Source organism: Helicoverpa zea, unplaced genomic scaffold (assembly GCF_022581195.2).
Source record: "Helicoverpa zea isolate HzStark_Cry1AcR unplaced genomic scaffold, ilHelZeax1.1 pri_000016Farrow_1_scaff_4_deb, whole genome shotgun sequence".
Lineage (NCBI taxonomy): Eukaryota > Metazoa > Arthropoda > Insecta > Lepidoptera > Noctuidae > Helicoverpa > Helicoverpa zea.
The window spans coordinates 251,019-276,491 of NW_025899711.1; the positions used below are offsets into that span (position 1 = coordinate 251,019).

At 36.4% G+C, this 25,473-nt stretch overlaps 3 protein-coding genes across 3 annotated transcripts in view; all 3 read right to left on the reverse strand.

Annotated features, from left to right (window-relative positions):
• LOC124645522 (tektin-B1-like) overlaps window positions 1-13,002 on the reverse strand; it is a 45,495-nt gene extending 32,493 nt beyond the window's left edge. Inside the window, exon 1 of the mRNA XM_047185327.1 lies at window positions 12,675-13,002. Within this exon, the coding sequence (XP_047041283.1) occupies window positions 12,675-13,002 (328 nt within the window). The remainder of the gene's footprint in view (window positions 1-12,674) is intronic.
• A 210-nt stretch (window positions 13,003-13,212) lies between these two features.
• Window positions 13,213-16,699, reverse strand: LOC124645523. The gene has a single exon (XM_047185328.1). The coding sequence runs from the start codon at window positions 16,697-16,699 to the stop codon at window positions 13,442-13,444; it is 3,258 nt and encodes a 1,085-aa protein (XP_047041284.1). The 3' UTR covers window positions 13,213-13,441.
• A 3,492-nt stretch (window positions 16,700-20,191) lies between these two features.
• On the reverse strand, window positions 20,192-25,252 carry LOC124645531 (G-protein coupled receptor Mth-like). Its single transcript, XM_047185341.1, has 8 exons — window positions 24,804-25,252; window positions 24,445-24,622; window positions 23,883-24,068; window positions 23,364-23,442; window positions 22,663-22,847; window positions 22,048-22,210; window positions 21,523-21,708; window positions 20,192-20,456 (listed from the first exon to the last, which is right to left on the reverse strand). Exons 1-8 carry the CDS (start codon window positions 25,227-25,229, stop codon window positions 20,414-20,416), a joined length of 1,446 nt encoding a protein of 481 aa, XP_047041297.1. The 5' UTR covers window positions 25,230-25,252; the 3' UTR covers window positions 20,192-20,413.
• Between the last annotated feature and the right edge of the window lie 221 nt (window positions 25,253-25,473).

Below are 25,473 nucleotides of genomic sequence, written 5' to 3' on the forward strand. Positions count from 1 at the left end.
ATTGTTGAACTTTGTTCCTTGCGTAGTACTTTTTATCATTAACCTATGAATAGAATTCGATGCCAAACTTATTATCTAATCAACGAATACGAGTTTGACCGGTTTTGGTAATGAATTGCTTTGACCTTTCTGACCAGTAAATATAAGTAGTGTTTATTCTTCGCAACTATGATAGTGGTTATGTCAATTTACTATAGGTATTTATTTGTCGAGCTAATTGAGTACTTATTTTTGTCTCCAAGACTAGATCTGTTTTTTGACTGGTTCTTTTCAGAAACAGCCAGCAAAGTAATACTGGACGTTTAATTTTAGTACTAAGCCCTCATGTAGGGCCTATCTGCTTTGGCATAAAAATAGTATAAGTTATTTTATGTCACAGTTTTTTTTTCATCCATCTAGCCATTTAGCTTTTTTGGAAATCGTGACTACAACTGCCCGAAGTCCGAAGAGTCCCCACGCTGTGTTTGCTTAGACGTAACTAAATGCCAAAGTCTATAAAACCTTATTTACTTTATGCTAAATGCCTTTTAGAACAACAACAACAAAAATCTAATTTAAACGAGATCCAAAACAATCTAATTTAGATTATTTAAATAGGTAATTTTCACACAATCAGTTGGTACTTAATTTAAAAATGTGTAAAGTACAAAAGTTTTAATTACTCAGCTAGTTTACACTGTGGTACACAATTAGTGGGTAGTCCTATGTCCCGTGGGCACAATTGAAGCTGAATATGGGATTATACGGTGAAATTGTCCAACAATAAACAGCTGTGCTTTAATAACAGTTTCTGTTATTACCAACTCGTTTAGTTATATGCTATTCGAAAGTTTGTTAATGCTGCCTCATTTTGGATGGCCTAAAGTGTACCGCAAATAAGGTTGATTTCGTTCATGATACTTTAAAATTAGCAGTTTTTTGGCGTTTTTCGGAGCAAATGTTTGTTTGGGCTATCTGCTTATGCATTTTGATGCAATTGCCGCGACAAGCGATACTTGAATGTTTAATTCTGTATGGTTAATTAAGTATTATTCAAGAATACGATTTACCTAGCTTTAGTTTTTTTTAGTTGTTTTTAAATATTTGTGTTCAGTTTCCGACTGTTTAGAAATTCCATTTGATTAAAGAATAAAATGCTAAACAATTGAGCGTTTGTGTTATTTGGACGGTTGAGTTTCGGTTGAAAAACAAAACAAAACCATTCATTTGTCGGGTTTTGTTTCAATGAAAAAATGACATGGATTTTTATTAGTCCACCTACGTAAACACGACAACTTATTAATGGGATAGGAATTTGATTCATCATCATCATCATCATCATCAGCCTATAGCAGTCCACTGCTGGACATAGGCCTCTCCAAGTGCACGCCACTGAGATCGATTTGATTAAAATACTTAAGTGTAAACCAGTTTTGGCTATTGGTTTACGTATAATATTCTTATTCAATAACATTTTTTTAAGTTTTTCGTTAAGATTAACACCACATAAATTGAACACTCGAACTAACTGCTTACTTTCTTCGATTATCCCTTTCATCACGCAGACCAAACGCAACTATCCGAAAAAAATCAATTAGTTGAACTCCAAAATTGGGCATACATAAAATAAAGAGGCTTACTCCACCGTAAGTTATAGAGGCCTGAATGACCGAACAAACGACGTCATTGCGAAATACCTGGCATTTTCCGAATTCAAAAATATCTGACATATTTCAGAATCCACACAACGAACTGCCGACAAATCCTTTGAATATTTTTTTTTTATTAAAAGCTGTCCTGAAGCTTGGTCCTGAATATTTGGGGTTACCATGCAAAGGATATTGATTAAGTGTTATCGTTTAATTCCTAGTTCAGGCAGGCTTAGTAGACTGACTAAATTGAGCCTAGGTAGCATGGGGTAATACTGATAAGGAGATCAATATAGATCATTGAATAGATTGATCGTGTGAAACCAATATATCACAAATACGATTAGCTTAAAAGCATACAACAACAATTGCAAAGGAAAATACTAAGCAACATAGTTCTGAAAAGCTTTTGATGCTTTACCAAGTACTTTTAAATAAAATTTGTCAGTATTAATAAAGACCCAGTAAAAAGTTTCGAGTAAAGTCGCAATTTAATGATGAAAACTGAATTTTACTCGAAGTATTTTTTTAACAAGTATCGTTATCGTGATCAGCAAATATTTTCAAAGGGTCAAATAAGGACTGTTTAGCTAGCACTACAAGTTTTTGTGGAATCGAATAAGTACTTGGCGAAATAGTTGCTCGAGTTTTGACAGTGGCCCAATATCTTGTACTTCGTCTAGAATTTATTTTATGTGATGACACCTCGATTTTCGATGTTGTTATGATGACAAAAGAAAACTGCCTTGGGCGGAGATGAAACAATGATTTACTATCTTATTGACCCGAATCTCCTCTGATATCAACCGAACTACAATAAATAATGTAGTTTCATGGAAACTTTGAGACCTAACTTATTGCCCTTTCACTTTAATGGCAGTCAGTCAAAAAGTACTTTGAGAAGTTTTTGCATTAGGTAAACAAGATTTATATGTAATTTTACAGGCACTTGTAAATATTACTTGGGGTTGAGTTAAGTGGCAGTTAATGCTTAGTAATCAAGCAACTTTTATAACCACAAACTTTCTAGATGTAATTTGGAGCGAAATTGAAGCCATGAGTTTGAAACGAGTCTAGCCGTAAGAATGCAATTCCATCTGACAAAATAAATAGCTTTTTGACAAATGTAAACATAACCCTCACAAAAAGTGCGTCGTTTGTGAAAAAGCCTTTAACTTATTCATTATTTGCTTAAAAGGGTGTAGCATTTTTAAGGGCAGGCTTTCCAGGCTTACCGCCGCCTTTTTACGTAACAGGTTTAGTCTTATCTTAGGCTTATAATAATATTACTCATTTTCGCACCCAACCGTCATGTGTAAATGTTTTATTTCATCATCAGTTTGGCAAAACGAAAAAAAGAGAATTTTGAGAATTGCCTAGGCTTCTAGGGCTTGAAGACAAAAATAACTTGTCTAGACTGTTACAGAATGGAATGGTCAACTGATAAAACTTAAGCAAACGTTCTTGGTACTAATTGTCAGTAAATACAGACTTCACGACAATAGTCACGTACTTAAACCAAATATAGTAATGTCGATAAATGACAATATCGACTTAGTTAGCGGTCACCTTCCTGACCTATCCCATTAGTTATTAGCTGAAGGTTTTTTGTTTGTTTGTTTGAAAGCGCTTTTCTCAGGAAGTACCGGTCCATTTAAATAAAACTACTTTTACGTATTTTATCGCGTTATATTAATATTATTTAATCCCGACGTTTCGGATCCTTTACAGCATCCATGGTCACGGGCAGACATCCCGTCCCATGCCCGTGTCCATGTCTGCCCGTGACCATGGATGCTGTAAAGGATCCGAAACGTCGGGATTAAATAATATTAATATAACGCGATAAAATCCGTAAAAGTAGTTTTATTTTAATGTCTAATATTCGCGAAAGTGTCAGAAATCAATAAGTACTTACCGGTCCAATTCGAAAAATTCTTTCAGTGTTAGATAGCTCATTTATCTAGGAAGGCTATTGGCATTTTATCCAGTTTCATGCAGAAGTTCCCACGGGTCGCTGGTGAAACTGGCAGCAGCTAGTCCTATATTATATAGGAGAATAAATAACACTTTCTATATGACCTTCAGATTGTAGCCCTCTGATGTAAACATTGACATTTATGGTGACATTGTGAGCAGATTTACGGATGAACGCTGAAAAAATGCTGCAAAAGGTTATCGACATTGGATTACAACGGGTTTTGTTGTAGATAACTTTATTTATTTATTTTATGCTCCCACAAAGGGCTGTTAGTTAGATACATTAGTCAGCTAGATATGAATAAAATTAAATTTTTGCGTTCGTACAACTCTTTTGGAGTAAACTCCAAAAATCGATATTGGTAACTCGTGCGATGTATGTCTCGTATATCTATATTCTCCAAAAGACCAAATACACGCTCTGGGTAACTAATGAAATGTCTTAAGATGAATTAATCAAGTAACACTTTGACCAAAACTCGTGTTCGGCTGTTAAGGGCTTTGTCTACGTAATTCTTCAAAATAGTTATTTTATTTATAGTAAGAATAAGTAAGAAATTCTATATGACTCCTAGAATTAAGACTAATAAAATATTATTCTTTTGTATGGTAATAAAACTACAGTAGAATTCATATATAACGACTTCGCTTATAACAACGAATCGGTTTTAGCGACGATAATCTTTACTCAAGTTAGGTTTCGTATATAGGTACTAAGACAATATAACCGTTTAGTGCGACTCCGGTTTAAGCGACCAACTGCTTATAGCGACCAATATTTATTATAATACGTCCGGTTAAAACGACACACGCGCAATGTTTTGTTTACCTACGCACTCGCACCCCCGCCCCGCGTTCGTATCGTTTAAACCTTCCCTGGACCTCTACAAACATTCTAAAACCAAAATAAGCCAAATCAGTCCAGCCATTCCGGAGTTTTAGTCAGACTAACGAACAGCAATTCATTTTTATATATAAGAAGAAGAAGACTAGCTGACCCAACAAACTTCGTATCGTTTAAACCTTCCCTGGACCTCTACGAACATTTTAAAACCAAAATAAGCCAAATCGGTCCAGCCATTCTCGAGTTTTAGTGAGACTAACGAACATCAATTCGTTTTTATATATAAGAAGATAATAATATGTATTCGTAAGTTATGTATGTATGTACAAGTTAAGTTATGTACTTAAGAAATAATCCGTCCGTTTTGTGCGTCGTCCGGTTAGTACGACATAGTATCGTCGGTCCCTTGAAGGTCGTTATATCCGGATTCTACTGTAGTAAAATTAAAACCTTGAGGAAAATGGTTCATTAGCGGGGTAGCTCGTTATTACTTATTCAATTGTAATTTTAAACTTTATGCACAGCATATAAGGTTTCTCAGACGAGAAGTCTAGGGCACTTTAACTCGTAGACAAATAAAAGAAAATATTACGTAAAAAGAGGTCTCGACCAAAAAGAACAGCTGTTCGAATCGATTGCAGTTTTTTTTTGCTTTTACAAAAGCTGAAGAGTTTGTTTATTTGAAGGCACTTATCAACTGCCATTGAAAAATGTAATCTAGCTTCTAAGCCTTTAAGGAGCTTCTTGACCCTAAAGAGCATTTAAAATTTCTTTATTGCGGGCTTATTCGAAAGAATTACAGTGACCCTGGTACACGAAGGACTCCAGACAGAACAGAGGTTGGAGATCAAATTGACCAGGTTTTAGTCAGTAAAAGCATCGGAAGGGTTCATTTGATGATGTACCATCTTCACAAAAATATTTCCAATATTCTATTATAAAATCTCCAGGATTTGGTTGTCTCACACATTAACATAAGAGAAATAAGCGAACGCAAAGTAGCAGTAGCAGTGCAATGCACCGATATTAAACTGGGTTGGTGAAAGCTAGACTTTTACAACGTCTAACATGTTATATACATGTACCTAGATATATAAGAATTATTTGTATATATCGAAGTTTCTTTTAATCTTGTGCAGGTCAAGTTTTTTTTTTAGAGCCCGAACCCAGCTATTTAGGTCAGGTTGCCAGACAATTTAGCCTTATCGAAAGATAAATTAACCTCAGGTCTAAAAGGCGTAAAATAGAAAACCTTATCTGAAAAATGATACCTACGTGCTATATTGAAAACCTGCTTCTTTTCGATTTGGTCTGAAATAGTGCAAAATATGTTAGTAGTTATCGTTGAAAGGCTAGTAGACTATCTCAGCCAGTTCGTAAATAGAGTACGTGACCGGTTTAACTCAATACCAAATTGCAAGAGATAATAATAAAATAGAATTTACTCAAAATCCTTTCAAAAAAGTGCGAAAGATCCCGTGTGGTCCGAGGTTCGTCACGCACTTACGCGCTTACTGTATCGAGTTTACACGCGACGGATCGGACCCGTCTCGATCTCGGCATCGTGATTCGATTCATTCATTCAGTTTGCGAGCGATCGCCGCGTGGTGTGAACGTATCGCGTGCGTCACCGCCCCGCGACTTTACCGCCATTCCGATATACGTAGTGTCGAAAAAACTTGAAAACAGTGATGTTTTGTGCAACAATGACGTCATTCAGTGTCAACTTTTTGTGATATTTGCGACTGCAGTGTCAATATTGAGTGTTTGGGAAGTTGTGAAGTTATTTTACGGCAGACGGATTTACAAGTTGACCCGGCATTTTGTGTGAGTACACCTATTCTAACGAAGTTTTGTTTTACTTTTGTTAACATTAAAATTGTAAATTCTGTCGTATCGGTTTTTTGTAATGTTTTTGTTACGTAACATTTTGACGAATGAAGTTATCGGTGTCTTTGTATTTGGCTAGACCACGTTTTATCATTGACTTAGCGGAATAAGACCAAAGTACAAACGCGTGCATTTGCCGTTCACGATGTGCAATCAAGAAAGTCATGTTTTATCATATTACGATAAGATTGTGGGTAGCTAACAAATACAGTTTATAGGTCAACACTAGTTTTCTTGAGATTGAAATGAGTTAGGTTATTTTCGTACTTCGAAATTACTTCAATGACCTACTGTATCAGCGTTGATAGATAATTAAAATGTATGAGTATCTACATAAGTAGAATTAAATCGCACAGTGAAACAATGACCTCGAACTTTAAAGTATGATCTAAACATGTTTAAAGTATTCTACATTAATTTAATCCGGATGCAACATAAATATAAAGATCAGTAACTTATAATCTATCATATCACTGAATCATGATAGAAATTCGTCTTCAATAAATTATGAAATCGATATTTTTTTGATAAATTCTAAATAGGAGGTAGGAACGTAGTAGGCATATAGCTAGATATAGGTTTTATGGTTGATAACGTACCTACCTACCTATTCTATTTTCTCTATTGCATAGGTAGCTTGGATTTAAGTTAGTTAGGTAGGTATTCCACTGTCCGTCGTAGGTCAACCAACATGCTGCGGGTTGTTCGAAAGAGATACCGCGGCCCTGGTACATAAAAGGCCTATGACGGAACACGACGGTTTTTAGTCAGTAAGAGTCTGACACTCCCTCACCGCTGCTAACCCACAGCGGGAGGGGTCATTTGATGATTTTTGACGTCGGAAAAAAAAATGGTCAACCAACATGGTCCATCAAGCAATTCCTGATGCAGATGCCTATTTTTAATGATTCTATTTATTGATCGAAGTTAAGCGAGCAGGCACTTGAGCCGTAAGTATCGACCATATATGAGAATGATTTAACGCTCATAGTAAAGTACCTATACAGACCTACCAGGAGAACTGACTTTTCCCAGAAATGTGGAGATAACTCCACATTTCTGGGAAAAGTCTCTCAGCTAAGTCTCATAGCTAAGAAGGAAGGCTAGCCGACGTTCTAGATAGAGGTACCTACTTAACATTTGATATGATTCGTGTTTTTCGTACAACAGGCAAGCAAATAATAATAAATTAGAAACAAAAATACGTGATCAAAACAAAAATATTGGTGAATACATAGGTATGCATGATTCATAAAGGAAACAGTTCGATCTACCTATAATCCTAATTCGTAACTGATAAAACCAATTGGGTATGTACCTACATCCTTAATTAAATCTAGGTAAAACCTTCCATAAATATCCACAAATGGAAAGCTTAATTAGTCGGCACGGTCCCTACCAATCAATTTTGTTTTCTATCACAATTATATTTTACTAAAATGAACTATCCATCCAACCATATAGGCACCATATACGTAGTCACTAAGAAGTAGGTAACTGTCATATAGGTACATATTATTTATTAGTTAAAACTGAAAAGCACATTATACCATGCACGATTACTTACCTTTCCGATACGATTATTTTTACTTCCAAAGCCGCGATTCGATCTTCTTAACCAAAGACATTCGATAAACAATCTTCAATCATAGCCTAAACAAGCATTTCACTCGGCAAAGGTTTTACGGTGTCGTAAAAAGCTAAAACCTGTGGCAGAAATACACCATAGGAATGGTTATTGTTGATTCTAAGCCGAGATTGTGTCGGCTGACCCGAAAACCCGAGGTTTTGTCATACTTCCTCAATAAACGGCCACTTCAAAGATTTTAGCAAAAAAGGGACGTGCGAAACTGTAGGATTGGCCCAAATGGTACCGTTTTTGTAGCTATCATGTGTGTTTGGTATCCGATCCTGATTTCATGGTCAGGGATGATGATTCAAATCAACACTCCAAATTGCAAAATTATGACATTTTTTGTTAGAGTGTGTTCAAATTAGAATGATAATTTTATATTGATGTACGAGTAGGTAAGTGTGGTGTAGTAAGTAATCCTGTAATTCTTATCTAAATTGGTCACAATGATACCGTTTCAATATCTTTTTCCTGGAGTGTCGAAACACAAAACCGCAAAATCACAAGACGTGATAGGCACGGTTAACCGCAATTTGTATCTAGCAACTAATTATACGGATGGATACATGGAGGAAATTAATTGTTCTCATTCGTTAGTCACACCGCCATCACGGTTCACGTTTCAATATCCTCGGAAGGACACAAAAATGCTCAGATTATTCAACAGAAAACGTTCTAGAATATTTCTCCCAGTTTCGAATTCCTAACAAAATATAGCTAGAACTTGTGCTATTTGAATAGGAATTTAAAGACATTGGAGGTACGCAAGAAGCCTTTAATAATGTTTATTTTAAAACAGTGTTCACGTGGAAGATAAATTGAGGAAACAGATGAAGGCAGAAGATTATGTAGGATTACACGTAAAAGAACCAACGTGGATAGAACGTAAAAAAATGGCCTTGTCGGCTTGCTAAATGTACAACTAATTTTAAAACAGATGTTTGTATAATGCATTTAATTAAAGGCGATAATAATAATAATTTTACATTGTTCCTTGGACCTTTGTAATCCATTAATCATGTACCGCAGAGTATAAAGTTATCTTATCGGGTTTGTCATAATGCTATAAATAAGTTCGATAGAAAGGCCTGCTAATGCAAACATGATGCTACGTTCAGACGCGCGCCGCGCAGCCCGGCGGGCTGCCTGGCGGGCAGCGCGGCGTGCAGCCCGTCGCGGGCAAGCGGACATTCAAGCTGTTTACACGCGCGCCGTCGTGTCAGTCAGTGCAAGAATGGCGAGCAGCGAGGATCTTGGTGTTGTTGCTGTCATAGCCTTTGGATTAACTTATTTTTATTGGAAAAAGAATCAAAATGATGAACGACGTTAACCATTCCGCCATGTTGTAATCTCCAATCGTAGCGACTTTCTTAGAACGTTTAATCGTCACGAAAGCGCAGGAGAGACTGACTGCCCGCGCGCGTGTAAACAGTCGCCGGGCGCCCGCACATTCATCCTTTGAACTTTGCCAAAAAACCGACACTCGCCCGGTTCGCGGCATTCACGGGCACGGGCGCGTTCACGGGCTCGGGCGTACCGTTTACACGCTCGTGAACGTGACTGTGCCCGTTGAATGTCGATTTGAACGCGCGCGTGTGAACGTACCATGAAGCTCGTTATGATTAAAATGTTTTTTTTTTTTTTTTTAAGATTTGCCTTAATGGTCTTAACACTCTGTAGGTATGTAGAGTACCTACTGGAATAGTAATAAGGTTAGGAAGAAAGATTGTTTTAAAGAAAAAAACTGATTTATTGAGGCCTCTCTGTGCAGTGAAGAATGATAATGCATCATACCAACATCTCCAGTTAGAAAAGGCTTCTTGAATGATGAACACATCAAGGAATGCCTCATTATCATAACATCACGATAAGGTTGAAATATTTCCTTTGCATAATAAAGTCTGACATTGACGAGGTGTAAATTGTGATGTAACTTCCCAAGGTCAATGTCGGCAGCCAACCAATCATGACGCGTGTCTTCTTAGTTTTAAAAAGCACGTGTTTCTGAACAGGTTTTAATTTACCTCTTTGACAGTTATGACTTGTAAAATCCATGATGAACTGGAATAGCCTGCTAACTTGTCTAGCTGCTAAAGATTTTTCTTCAATTCCAGTTGTCTCGATTCAAAAAATTATTAATATAAAACTCGGGTTTTGTTATTGTATTCTTTACAACGATGGAATAATAAGAAATTGTTATCCCAAAGAAATAACTCTAAGCTCTATCCAACAATTTTCTTTACTCATTTGAAATATTTTTAATTAAATCAACTAGAACTATCCCTTGAGCAGGGTTAAAAATTACTGGAAAATTATAGAAAGAAAATATATTTTACATTTAAAATGATATTATTTTAGTAGAAACCCAAACAGTGAATAAAGAAGACAAGTTTATCACGCGCTTTGATCTCACAAATAGTTTGTCCTACATTTCTAAATAGAATTTCGTTATTTTGGTATTCTCCTACAAATTGTATGAATTAATAAACTCGAAAGCACTAAATAAACGAAGCTGAGTAGATATTTGCGAACCATTTTATTTGAAAAACTTCCCTCAAAGATGTAGGCTGGCTAGACAAAGGGAGCGGCCACACCAATTTATTCAGAGCGATATTTAGTACGCAATACTCTTGTTTGAATTTGTTTTACGATCTCCATTTCAATTATCATTATTGAGCTAAGAATTTTAAAATTATTTACTTGCCTATAGTTATTTCTGTTAATGACTTAGACCTACGTGCCTACATACTTTAACAAAAAAAGTTTCCAACATGACGTGTGTTTTTCTGTCTCCAGTGCCAATAATAATTAAACGGTTACGAAAGAATGGGAATTTCTTCAAGGTCCCTTCGTCAATTCGGTAATAACATGGCAACGTTTACTTTAGTTCTTACAACACGTGACGTATTGTCTACTAGCTTCAACATCAAATCGAAGTCTTACGAACATATCAATTGAGTTACATTATCGAGTTAATGCATCGACAGTCACGTCATACGCATTTAAATCTTAAAATAGACTACAAATATTGTCTTCGACTCGTTTGAGGAAACTGACTGAAAATATTATGACATTTTGTTGTTTTAATATTCATTGCAAAATTATAAACTCATCTTGCGATATCGCTAAACTGTTCAATACCGTCATAACAACTGGTTGTGAAATATATTTGCTATCAAGCAACTCGCTACGGTGTACTTGGAACATAAATGTTCGTACTGTTAGACGGGAAAACTCCGGGAAAGTTTTAAAAAAACAATTTTCACTTAATATTCTATATTAGGCAATTACTTTGTTACACTGAACTAGAACTAAAGACATGTTTTGGAAATAGAACTAGCACGCTTAAGATGATGTGCTCGCGACGGGATCTAGAAGGAGACTAAAGTTAGAGAGAGCTAGCATGACTCAATGACAAAAGTGCTGATGAGGCACTTTTGTGACGAAGAGGGGTTAACTGCTGATTATAAGGGGATTTTTGTAAATTAATCGTTTAAGGGTACATTGGGCAATCGTAACAGCCCCCCGATTTAGAGTAAACTATACGTTTTAAAGTGTAGTTTACGGGAAATGAGAGAATATTGGGATTATCCAATTCTAAGAGCTGGGGCCGGTATACTTTGGGCAATTTCGATTTCGACGTCAGCTAGTTCGGGGTTGTTATTGTTTCCCCTATTATTTCGATTAAAAGGATGTAATTTCTTAAGCGTGTCAGTTTTACATATTTTATATAAAAGATACAAAGTTATCAAAATTAAAGTTATAATAATTATAACGGAATAATAGTTACCATATTGGACAATATGAGGATTTACCGGTTTTTCAATAATTCTGTCTAAGTTCTTTAACATTTCAGGATTATAAGCAACAGAATCTAAGTTTACATTTTTCAAAGAAATAGGAGGTAAATTAGGTATCATGTTATTAAAACTTAATCTATTACAACATGAGTCGTTAATTATATTTAGGTTTGTCTCAATAGGTTTTAGTAGGATATTAACATTATCCTGAGAAATCAATTGCGTGTCCTTACAATATGCTACACAACCTTGGGGTAAGTATAATATACCGCTACCACTTATGTCTATTTCAGTGAGTTGGTTTACATTATTACATTCAATATTTAATTTGGATTTTTCTGACATTACATATAACCATTTATTATTTTGCAGGGTTTGCCAGATATTGACTTGGCCATGGAAAAATTTGGTTTTACATATTTCTGGAATCGAGGTTAGTACTTTACTAATTATTTCTGTTTCACAGCAAGGGGTTGCAGCTACAGAGTAGGATATACGCACATCACAGAGGTAATAATTACTGTTTACAATTTTGCAGCCCCCTAATTCGTCAAGTTTACAATATGTTGATCTATCCTTGGTTATTGCAACATATTTGGAAGATGGAATAATGGTTGTAAAAGATACAGGGTTGTTGGCCTCGTAAGGTACTGGACAAGGTAAGTTGTGATACAATGAAAAGCGTTGTGGTTTAACTAAAGGTATTTCAAGGACGAATACTATTTGGTCCTTGCTAAAATAACTAGATATAGAAGATACATTTAAAATAATATGTACATTGTCAAGACATAGAAGAACAGGTAATTGTCTTGAATCCGAGATGAATCTGTAGTTATCCACTAACTGAGTATAAAGTTCTACAGGCGAAAGAATAGATGGATATAGAATGTTTGATTTACCAAACATGACTGAGTTCACTATATCCTCGACCTTGAATGATAAGGCTAGAAGGCTATTTTCTAGCATAGAAGTTAATTCTAAAATACGGGATCGTATTCCTAGTTCTCTAGAAATATAAGTTAGGTTTTTTATATCTTCATATAGGGCGTCGATAGCAACATTTAGTTCATGTTCATTGGATTTGATTGCTTCTAGGGTGTTGTTGTAAGACTTAAGGGTGGAGGTAGTAACAAGAATATTTTCTTTCAATATTGATGCTATTTTACTAGTATCAGTTTGAATTTCGTGAATTGCATTATCGTAGCGGATGGCATCTTCTTCATCCATAGTACCGAACAGTTTTTTGGACAAAGTTCCAATAACACCCAGAAGTGCAGATCTTTTTATTTGATGAGACATAAGATAAGAGATGGCTTCGTTATCGCGTTTAATATCTTGGAATCGAGTTAATAGAGGTAGAAAGAGATTATTACATTCTACATTATCGAGAACTTTGCTTTCCTCGCATAGTGATCTTGAATTTTCAAGTATATGATGTAAATTAGTAATATGTGGATTAATAAATGATGTTTTTAAAGGAATTACTACACTAAGATAACTATCAACTAAACTTAAGGATCCTATGGGGTCGAAGTAAATCCCAGAACTATTTGTTAAGGGTTTGACGAATTCTTGACCCGTTGAAAGTTTACTGTAAGGAAATAGAATATAATGTAAGATAATTATAATTACTATGCTTACATACTAGTTACTTAAAATAAGGGTTTTATGTAATGGACCTAGGGGCTAGTTTCACTTCATCATAGTGGTGAGTGACGTGTCGTCTATTAATTAGTAGAGTTAAAGTGTTGCGGCCATTAATTTTGACGACCTTATACGGCCCTTTCCAAACGGGTGATAGGGCTTTACGTAATCTTACGTGATTTTTCAGATAGACGTAGTCTCCTACTTTATATCGAACGGGACGAGAGTGGGCATCGTAGTATTCCTTTGATTTTTCTTTCGATTTTTGGATGTTTTCAAGGGCTTTCTCCCTTGAGAGTTTTAATCGATGGTGTAGAAATTTAATATATTCAGGGTAAGTCGTTTGGGAATTGAATTCATACACGGAGTCAGGGATAAAAGCTTTATGGCCAAAGAGAAGCTCATATGGGGTAAAATTAGTAGAAGCATGGACCGAAGTGTTATAAGCGAGCATAGCAGTATAAACATATTTATGCCAGTCTGTGTGGTTTTCGTTAACATAAGACTTTAGATATTCTTTGAGTGTGGAATGGCTGCGTTCAAGTGCGCCTTGAGTTTGCGGGTGATAAGGAGATGACCAGATCTGTTTGATTTTTAGGAATTCACAGGTCTTCTTGAACATGTCTGCGGTGAAGTTGGTTCCTTGATCTGTAAGGATTATTCTTGGAATCCCGAATAAGGAAATGAAATGTACAAGGCACTCACATGTGTCCTCCGAAGTGGCGTTTGCAATAGGATATGCGAAAGAAAATTTGGTAAAGTCATCTTGCATAGTTAGAATAAACTTAAGTCTTGTTAGGCCTGCTTCCGGGAGTGGGCCTACGAGATCCATGCTAAGGCGCTCAAAGGGTTTTGTGGATGTAGTAGTTATTTGCATGGGTGCGCGGTTAGTTTGCCTAAGGGCTTTATTGGCTTGGCATTGCGAGCAGTTTTTTATATATAGCTCGATATCTGATCGCATATTTTTCCAATGATATCTTTCTTTTATTCTATTTAACATGCGAGCCGTACCTAGATGTCCAGCGATAGGGATATCATGATTTTCCCGAAGGATTTTCTTTATTTCAGATGGAGTGGGAAATATTAACGAATTATGGTAAATGTCAATAGATATATTTGAGTTATTGAAGATATAGCAAAACATATTATATATTTTTGGCCAATCGTGTTTATCAAAGGGATTACGGAAGTCGCTAATAGCCAAGGTTACGGTTTCTTCGCCTGGTATCGAGAGTAATTGATGTTTTAGATTTATTAGGCTTTTATAGATGTCTTCATAAGAACAACTATCAAAGTGATAAACTTTTGTAAATAAGAAATAGAAGAGCTTATTTTTATGTTCAAAGGATAAACAAGTAAACAGTGTCCTTTCTTTACTTAAGAGTTCTGAGGAACCTTCGATTTCACTCAGGATTTCCTCTATATAAGGGTTAGCTGTATCGAGGTCGATAGAGGTAGGTAGAACTATATGTTTACAATTAGTTTTGAAAATATTTTCATTATGTTCTATAATTTTGGTATTACTATCGAACTGTTTTCCGGACATTGTTTTCAGGAATTTGGAATAAGTTTCATCAGAATTAGAAGTCAATGATGGGGGTTCTATGGCATCATTATCAACTGAAGGATTTGGAAGCTTTAGATTTTCAGGTGAGTTTTCTCTATTTTCAGGACTTAGAATATCGGTGAGACCATCATCATTGTCTAACAAGTCTACCGATGGGATTTCATCAGAATCCAAGGGCACAGATGGTACTTGTATATCGAGATCTTCTAGAGTTATAGGGCTAAAGTCGGGTGTTAGCTCCTCGACATCCTGCCTAGATGTAGAAGGAATAGGATCCTCGTTATCTTGAACGGGGTTTACGGGAAATCGAGATAAGGCGTCAGCGTTACTATTTATTTTACCTTTTTTGTATTCAATATTATAGTCGAATTCTTCTAATTTTAAACGCCATCGAACTAGTCGGGAACCCGGGTCTTTACAGTTGAATAACCATTTTAATGGTCTATGATCCGTTACTATAGTGAATCTATGTCCATATAGGTATGGTCTAAATGTTTTAGTACCAAATACTATAGCTAGGCATTCCTTTTCTGTCGTGGAGTAGTTAGTTTCCGCTTTATTTAGCGTTCTTGACGAATAGGCGATTGGGCGATCTTTCCCAATTTCGCCTTGAGATAGAATGGCTGATATCGCATAATTCGATGCATCGCAAGTAAGTACGAAGGGTTTGGAAAAATCAGGATAAATAAGTATAGGTGCAGAGATTAATTTTCCTTTTAGTTCTTCGAAAGCTATTTGTTGTTCATTCGACCAAAAGAAAGGAATGTCCTTTTTTAGTAATGTAGTAAGAGGTTTCGCGGTTTTAGAAAAATCAGGGATGAAACGGCGGTAATAGGATACTAGGCCTAAAAATGACTTAACGTCCTTTGGACATTTAGGAACTGGAAATTGTGACACGGCCTTGACCTTGTCAGGATTTGGACTTACTCCCTTGTCGCTTATTGTATGACCAAGGTAGCCAACTTCCTTGCGGAAGAATTCGCACTTGTCGGGTTGTAGTTTGAGGTTATGTTTACGTAATCTATCGAATATTTTTACCAGTTTTTCACAGTGTGATGAAAGATCGTGTGAATATATTACTATATCGTCGAGGTAGACATAGCAATGGATGCCTTGAAGTCCGGCAAGGGCAGTATTCATAAGACGTTGGAAAGTAGCAGGTGCGTTTTTAAGTCCAAACGGCATGCGTTTAAATTCAAAATGCCCTTGAGGAACCGTAAACGCGGTTTTTGGAATGTCCTTGTTAGAGACTTCAATTTGGTGGAAACCTGAGCATAAATCGAGGGTTGAAAAATATTTACTTTGACCTAATTGGTCTAATATTTCGTTGATTTGAGGTATAGGATAACTTTCGCCGATTGTGATGTCATTAAGCTTTCTGTAGTCAATGACAATGCGCCATTTCCTTTGACCAGAGGAATCTATTTTCTTGGGGACTACCCAAACTGGGAATGACCAGGGGGAAACAGAGGGTTGAATAATGTCCTGGGACAGCATCTTAGAAATTTGTGTTTCAACTTCCTTTTTGTGAACTTCGGGGAATCTGTATGATTTGACGTTAATAGGTTCAGAGGGAGACGTATTTATTTCGTGTTTTAGGAGATCGGTGGTCGACAGTTTATCGTCGGGTAAATGGAAAATGTCGGAATATTGAGAGCAGATATCGTATAGGCTCGATTTTTCTTCGTCATTGAGATGATTAGCTCGTAACATATTTAGGACCTCTTGTTTTCTGATTACAGAGGATTTAGAAGAGTCAAAGTTTGTTTGGATTTGGAAAGAATTTACTTCAAGGGGTTGTATTTCTAATTTTAGATCTGAGCTGATTGTGACCGTTTTTTCAGAGGTGTTGACAATAGATATATTTACACGGTTGTTGTCCTTAACTGCAACGATGCAGTTTGCTATTAACAAAGTATCGGAAACGTGTTGATCGAGGATAAGTCCTTGACGATGTTCAAGTTTGTTAACAGTGCACTCTATTATCGTTTCTGTACGGGGTGCAATTTCATATATGGGTTGGCAGTAATTCAATTTTGTTATAATATTACCAATTTGTAGTGTATCAGAATTATAATCAATAATCCCCTCTAAATCGTTCAGAAGGTCGGTTCCAATTATACCGTCGTAATTTAAAACAATCTGCTCAACTACATGGAAACGATATGTAATTTCAGAATTTGGGAATAGTTGCAACTGGAAATGACCAGAGGTAGGTATAGTTTCATTAGTGTTGTCAATACCTTTTAGATGAATGATTTCATTTTGAAGCACGGGCATCGATTTTATTGCATTGCTTTTTATCAAGCTTACAGCGGATCCAGTGTCAACTAAGAAGGTTAAACTACGGTTATTTAACGGAGTTCTAAGGGAAACATGTGGTACATATCTCTTTGTGGAATTTGAAGTAATTTCGTAAATAATATTTTCTTTGGTTCCAGGGGTTGGACAACTTGTTGAACCTAGAGCGGGCTCAATGGATTTAGAAAATTTAGATTTTTCAGGTACGGAAGATTCAGAGGGCTTAAAATAGATTGGCTTCTTAGGCGCGGTGAATACAGAGGATTTAGAACAGGCTGACACTTTAGGTACAGCGGATTCAGTGGGATTAGGATAGGCTGGCTCTTTGGGCACAGCGGATACAGAGATTTTAGAATTAGCTGATACACTAGGTACAGCGGATACAGAGGACTTAGAATAGGCTGACACTCTTGGTGCAGCGGATACAGAGATTTTAGAATTAGCTGATACACTAGGTACAGCGGATACAGAGGACTTAGAATAGGCTGACACTCTTGGTGCAGCGGATACAGAGGATCTAGAATTAGCTGATACACTAGGTACAGCGGATACAGAGGACTTAGAATAGGCTGACACTCTTGGTGCAGCGGATACAGAGGATCTAGAATTGGTGTCTTTTATGCGCGAAGACGGATATGGAATTTGAGGTCTGGGCCTCACGTGACACCGTCGTGAGCCCACTACTCGTTTAAATGACTTTCGTCAGTTATAAAATCTTGAAGTTGGTTGTCGTATTCGACGTGGCTAACACGGTTTTGTGTATTTGTTTGTCGTTTGTCGGAAAAACGCGATTGTTATTGGTTTGTGGGCGTTGGAAATTGTCGTTTTGGTTAAATTTGAATCTGTTGTTATTATACTGACGCTTCTTACAATTTTCGAGAGTATGACCTTCGAACTTGCAGTATCGGCATACAGGTGGAGAAGATTGGGGTTTGTCTAAATTATGAATTGCGTTGGATCTAGATTGATTTTGAATAATATTTGGTTTTTGGAAAGGACGATTCAAATTTCTTTTCTTTAATAATTGGGCTTGTATTTTCTCCTCTGAGATAGCAAAGTTAATGGCTTCATTCAAGGTAGAAGGATTTTTCATACGAATTAAATTGCAAATTTTGGGTGAGAGCCCCATTAAGAATGAGTGGAGGGCTAATTCCTCCATAGCTGATATTTTACCGGATAATTCGGTTTTCTTTTTATTGGAAATCGTAATTTCGGTAATTAGCTTGGCTAAGCAAGACTCAATTTTAAGTGAATACTGGCTAACAGATTCATCTGGTTGCTGTTGGAGTTCCTGTAATTCAGACAATAAATGTGCATAATGTTTTGTTTCTCCGAATTGGGATTGTAAGAAAGACTTTACCTGTTCCCAGCTGTCAAAGTCCTTTATGGACGCTGCCGACTCAGCTTTACCTTCGAGTCGACTTAGAATATAATTTAACAAAATAGGTTTTTGAGTAATTGAAGCGAGTTTGTTTGCATTTTCACAATTATTGAGAAACGATTGAAGCTTATCTCTAGAACCATCAAAGGGTATAATGAACTTGAAAAGAATACTTGTTTCCATTTTCTCTGACAGAGTAACGAGCTCTGCCTTTGCCTCAGGTCTGGCCATTTTTTATTATAATCGGAAATGTATATAAAATAAGTATGAACAAAGGCTAAGAATAGATTACAAAACAATGAAGTACAGTACAGCGGTTACAATGTTGCTAGGAATGCCAGCGGGCGTCGTCGAGTAACTGATAAGGCTGTTACTTAGAAGTGCTTCGGATGTTTAGTCTACAGGTATTATCGCTAAGTTTCACTGTAACTTATTCACTGGATTATATTTTATGTATACTTTTGGAACACTGCACTGCACTGGGAATCGAGTTAGATATTGATTTCACTTACAGGATAACAGCTACGATGATGAGATGAGGCAGGAACATGATCACCTGACTGCGGGAACGGTGAAAATATTTAGATGATTTTCAGGAACACTGGAACTGCACTTTGCACTCGCGGGATTTCATAGAAGATACACACGCGATGATGATAAGATACACACGCGGGTAAGTGATGAATTTTATAAGAGGTTTAGAAGCAGGTAAGATATGGATGTAGAATTTATTTTCACGGAAATAGTAAGTTTGGTTCTGCACACGTAAACTGCACACTGAATGTCTCTTCACTGAGGCGTTTTCCGGATTTTCCAGATTTTTGGAATCCTTTTCGCTGCCACCAATGTTAGAAGGGAAAACTCCGGGAAAGTTTAAAAAAAAACAATTTTCACTTAATATTCTATATTAGGCAATTACTTTGTTACACTGAACTAGAACTAAAGACATGTTTTGGAAATAGAACTAGCACGCTTAAGATGATGTGCTCGCGACGGGATCTAGAAGGAGACTAAAGTTAGAGAGAGCTAGCATGACTCAATGACAAAAGTGCTGATGAGGCACTTTTGTGACGAAGAGGGGTTAACTGCTGATTATAAGGGGATTTTTGTAAATTAATCGTTTAAGGGTACATTGGGCAATCGTAACAGTACACTTGAAATATTTAAATTTTTGTTTGAAAATATTGATGAACTAAAATCTGAGAATTATTAAAAGTCATAGAACAAAAGTTTTAGTTTATGATATTAGTAATATGGTCCCGAGAGGTTGTTAGTGTTTTACCTATAACCCTGTATAATAGAGGTATTAAAATAACTACGCAATTACATGCTGGCACTAAGGACATGGCATGGGCATGTGATGAGAAGATGTGAAACACAAGTGAATAAGAATAAAAATCTTTATTTATAGAGACACGGCAGAGGTAGGCTAAGAGGTACCTAAGGAGGGAAGGGAAGGAGAATAAATATGATAGTCAAAAAATCATGAAAGCTTTTGCAATATGTATCTTATTTCAATTTTATTCATTTTGTAATTTAATTTGGTTCAGGAATTGAAACTATATGATCTTCAGGATCAGTCTACAGCCCTATCATAATGATACTAGGATAAGTGTCTTTCGTGTCTTCTTAAACGTTGAAGTTCTATTGCGTATTATCCTCTTGTATGGTAATTCTTGCTTGTTGCTTACAAAATACACTTTCCAAATATGTATTTGTGTATTTGTCCTTTCTTGTCCATGCATTTAATGTATTTGATCCAGTTCTATTTTATTTTCTTTTCGAGGTCTGGAAAAATAGTAATTACATTATAACTAAGTAACGTACAAAGAGCTCTGAGTTTACTTAAGTACTCAAAATTATATAAGAGTTTGATTTTATCAAAATCTAGTGTACCATTTTCATAAAAGATAAAAGTAGGCACTTATATCTGTACTTGGAGCCCCCCATCACAGCACATTAAACTGTCGGTTGTACACGAAGGGTCGTGTCAGTTTATTTTGAAGCTAATCGTGAGTCCAATCAAACTTTATGATCGGATGGTTATAACGCGTGTTCTACCATCATATCAATCATATCTTTTTTTTTTTTTCCGACGATAAAAATCATCAAATGACCCCTCCCGCTGTGGGTTAGCAGCGGTGAGGGAGTGTCAGACTCTTACTAACTAAAAACCGTCGTGTTCCGTCATAGGCCTCTTGTGTACGAGGGCCGCGGTATCTCTTTCGAACAACCCGCAGCCCCGGATATCAATCATATCTCCATACTGATTTATGAGCCCAACCAAACTATCGGTCGACTCAACGTTTGCATTGTACAGTTTCTCTAAGGCCGGTAATACATGGACCGCTTGAAGCAGTCTTGAGGCAGCTTCTAGCTGTCGACTGCACATTGAACTGCAGAGTTCTATGTATTCTATGTACGCACATACACGAACCGCTCGAGCAGTTGCAACTGATTCGGGCGGTCGACTGCTTGAAGCTGTTGCCCCTGACTGCTTCAAGCGAACCGTGTATTGCTGGCCTAACAGTTGCTTACACATTGTTCTTGGTATATGTTTTGATACGATTTGAACCGATTGGGATGATATTGGCATAACCATGACGTGGAAAATAGCCACACTTTCCCTCAAGAGAATCTTAATACTAAGTATCTTTACACTTGCAATGATTATTTTTACTTACGTAAGCTGCTTACATAAGTAACTTACGATTTTTCAAATGTGTACCTTCTTTGTAAAGTGGTTAAGTTTAGTAATTTCTTAGCGGAAGCTACATAGTTAGATGCTTGTGTGAATTTGCAGTACCGTGAACTTTTATTTATAACTTATATTACTTAGGTATATAATATTTACCTGCGTATCGTATCTGAAAATTTCTCCATAACATTTTGGTTGCGTAAGAATATAATAATGAAGACAATACCCAGTAACCAAGCATTTGTAGATACGATCGGGTGAATGTCGTAATTCCAAAGCGCATAGCTTTTGACGCAAAACGATATTGTTAGAAATATCATCAATTTCACGTACTGAGCAAGTCTGGAAATCAGAATAAAAAATAATGAAGGATATTGCCATATTTATTTTAGGAATAATCTTAATGAAATACACCAGGTGACTAAAGTCCCTACACAAGCATGTAGGACTGTAAAAATTTTCGTTATTCGCTAATATTATAAAGTTGAAGAGTGTGTTTGTTTTGAACAAGCAAGTCTCAGGAACTACTGTTCCGATTTGAAAAACTACTAAAATGTTTTTTTGTTGGATAATTGAATAATCAAGTGGGCTACGAGTTACTTTATACTTTGGTGTACCTAAGTATGAAATAATTTCCACGGAAAGTGGGTGAGACCGCTAGTAATAAGGAAAAAAAATTACCTTTCTAAGTTTTGTTTACGGTTTTTTATATAAAAGCTGGTAGCTATAGGTAAATGTGTAATTGATCCCCAATTTTCTTTAGTAACTGCAAACCAGAGGACGTAGATATTGAATAGTGATAAAAATGTACCAGGGGCGTACACGTATACCAACAGCTCAAATGCTGAAAATAATTTAACAAAAACATCATTTCAATTATTCATTTATCATAATCATTACTCATTCAAGGAAAACTTCTTTGCACTGCTAGGCACGGGAACTTTTTTGATATAGAGAAGGAATTTTACGATTTCAGACTTGAAACTTGTCCAGGTGACCTCAAGATGCTTTCCTTCACCTACAGTCAGTCATTAATGTCCAAGATGCGTAGAAAAGATACATTGATACTTGCCTGGCCTGGAATTGATCCTGCATACCAAGACATTTCCAATTTTACAACGAAGGTTCTCATCCTCCTGCCCTTATACTTACCAATTTTATTTGGGGTCGGCGCAGCATGTTTTCTCCTTTCATACCTTTCTATTCATAATATATTCGGACCTTAATATACTACTAAGTATATGTTTTGGCATAAGCCTTACAAGGTACTTATTGTAGTTGTAAATATTTAATTACCTTTGCAAGTCGCTAAACTATTTAGTTTAGGAGTTATAAACCAAGGCACAGAAGAAACGTCGGTGTTCTCAAATATAACTATACATATCGTTAAAATAAGTGGTACACCAAATCCATATAACATGTACTTCATATAAAGGTAGCTTCTTGAAACTGTAGAGGGATGAAGTTCCGCATTTTTATTCCTGAAATATAACCAAGAGAGGTTTTAAATACAGAATACAGTACCTATAGTTACATAATGCAATTTTATTGTAATGAAGGTGATTTTCAAAGCCCTTCCAAATATGGTTAGATTCCGATAAAGTAAAAATATTCAAGCAGTCAATAATTACAAATAAGTTTCAAAATAAAATGGCAGGAAATTCGTGTGACTATCGAGTTGCTGCTTACAATGGTTATCATACATCATAATAATACATCATAACCTGCCTAACCCTTTACCAACTATGTCGGGGTCGGTTTCCAGTCTAATTAGATGCAGCTGAGTAGGTACCCGCATTATTCAAAGAGCGACTGCCTGTCTGACTTCCCCAGATTGAAGCCAGTTACCGGGGTGACCTAAGACTAGTTGTCAGACTTTCTGGCTTCTGACTAGCCGTCACGTCACGACTGCCAAAGAAGTTAAAATAATAGCCAGGACCTACATATTACCGTGCTTTCCGTAAGAAAAATGAGTACATATTATAATTCGTAATTACCTCAAAGATCTCCAAACATCATAGAACATAACGTTCAGCCAAGTAAAAATGGCTAGATTGAAGAAGTAGTGCACTGATTCTGAAAGAAAAGATATATAAGTAAACTAAGTTTCATCAAGCATGCTTTACTGATAATAACTGCCTCTGCGGTCTAGAGGTCGCCAAGCGCATCTTTTGTGCACAGGATCTCGATTACCTGGTTAGTCCAAAATCGCTTTGTGGCATAACCTTCGATAAAGCAACCCGTAGTCTGGGACTGGTGGTACCTAATACACCCGTGCATTAAAGACGGACCTGCGCCTGATCTCTCTTCGGTCGTATTGGATTGCCATTTCATCAGTATCGGATAATCGGTTCGGATTCAGATATGGGCTATCACCGCTAGTTTACAGTCTCCAGGCTGTTTAGGGAAATTTAAACCCACAAAGCGATTTTGGCAACTCTTTGACACAGTAACGTTTACGACTACTAAACCTGTGGAGCATCACAGACATTTTCTAGCTATCAATTGATACTTACCAAAAAAGGTGACAAAAGCGATCCAATCGTAGACGACAACAGTACAATGTGCGAATTCTATGACTGTCACAACTATGAAGCAGCAGACTAGAGTCCTCAGCAGTTTCCCGCCCATGTCTCTCAAATGTGACAGTGATGAATAGATGATCAACACGACTACCAGGAGTATAAGGCATAAAAATAACGCTGGAATAAATATGGAAACTTTCATTAAAAAAATAATTCTAATTTACGAATTATGTTTAAATAAAAGTTTACAAAAGTTTACAATAATAATAAAGCTTTTATATTATTAGACAATCCACAGTGTCGATAAACAGCGGTAACCGGAAAATAAACACAGTAACAGTACAGTTATCAAAAACTTTACCGCCTCGTTTGAGGTTTTTAAGTTGCTAATCTGGGTGAAATCTCGCTATCAGGTAGACCAATAGGTGTGACGAAGCTATGAGGTAGTACGGAAATAACGAAGTTTTGAAATGCCGTAAAAAATCCTCAAATTCAACTGTTCCTTTGAAATTATGCATTTAAGTCTGTCTGAACCCCAATTATACAAACTTACCGAATCTTCTGTAAAAAGTAGAATGGAAATTGATCAGTGCTTGATCAGTGATGAGATCAGTAACATCTACGAAGTAAACCACCCTCCCCTTCCTCGTCACATCAACACAGAAATGGTTGACTTCGAATTTTTTCCACCTGTCGAAAGCATTTCGCAGCTCGCCGTAAAGAATTCCATCCTGAAAATGTGAAATATTCATATTTAGTTCTAAAAGAAGTCCATTAATACACCCTTGTGAAGTTTTACACAATACATTAATACATTTTTCGTCTCATTGTTTTTTTTTTATAAAGTGAACAAGGAAGGTTTCATTGAAGAAGAAAGAAGTTTGCATTCATATGGAATCGACAAACACTTACCTTGGTGAGATAAGGCACTAAAAAGCTTGTCAAACTCATAATCCCCGATTGTTGAAACGAAAAGTAGTCCGGCACCATTTCGAAGGTACTCTGATAAGCCATATTAGTTTTTGTAACTTCACGGAATTTCGAGTCATATATTTGTAAGGTGGCATTTGACAAGTATCCCTTTGCAGGAAGACATTTTCTTGCATAAATGACTGCTTCGCCGTATGGGCAACATTTCCAGATGCACGTTTTATTTGTATTACTACAGTATTTACTTATGTTGACACTGGATGGTGGGGGTAAATCTTGCATCTGATAGAAGCTTATGTTTTCCACTTTCATTTGGCGAGCCACGAGTAAAGATAAGCTGTAGTCGGCGCCATATTGTTCGACGTGAACAATAAGGATAATTGTTATTGTGAGGACGAGTTGTTTCATTACGACGGTTATACTAATACTAAATAATGTCAAGCAAAGCTCCATGACCTGGGAATTATTTGTACGTCATTTGTAGTTCATATGCTTGATTTAGAACCATCATTCGTCACGTTGTCTTGTTGTCTTAACTTTATTTTTGTAACAAGCATGCATTCAGTAAGCTAGTGGAAGTGAATTGGACAAGTAGTTTTGGAGAAAAATAGTCCCATTTTAATTACTTACCAACAAACGATTGCACTCTATA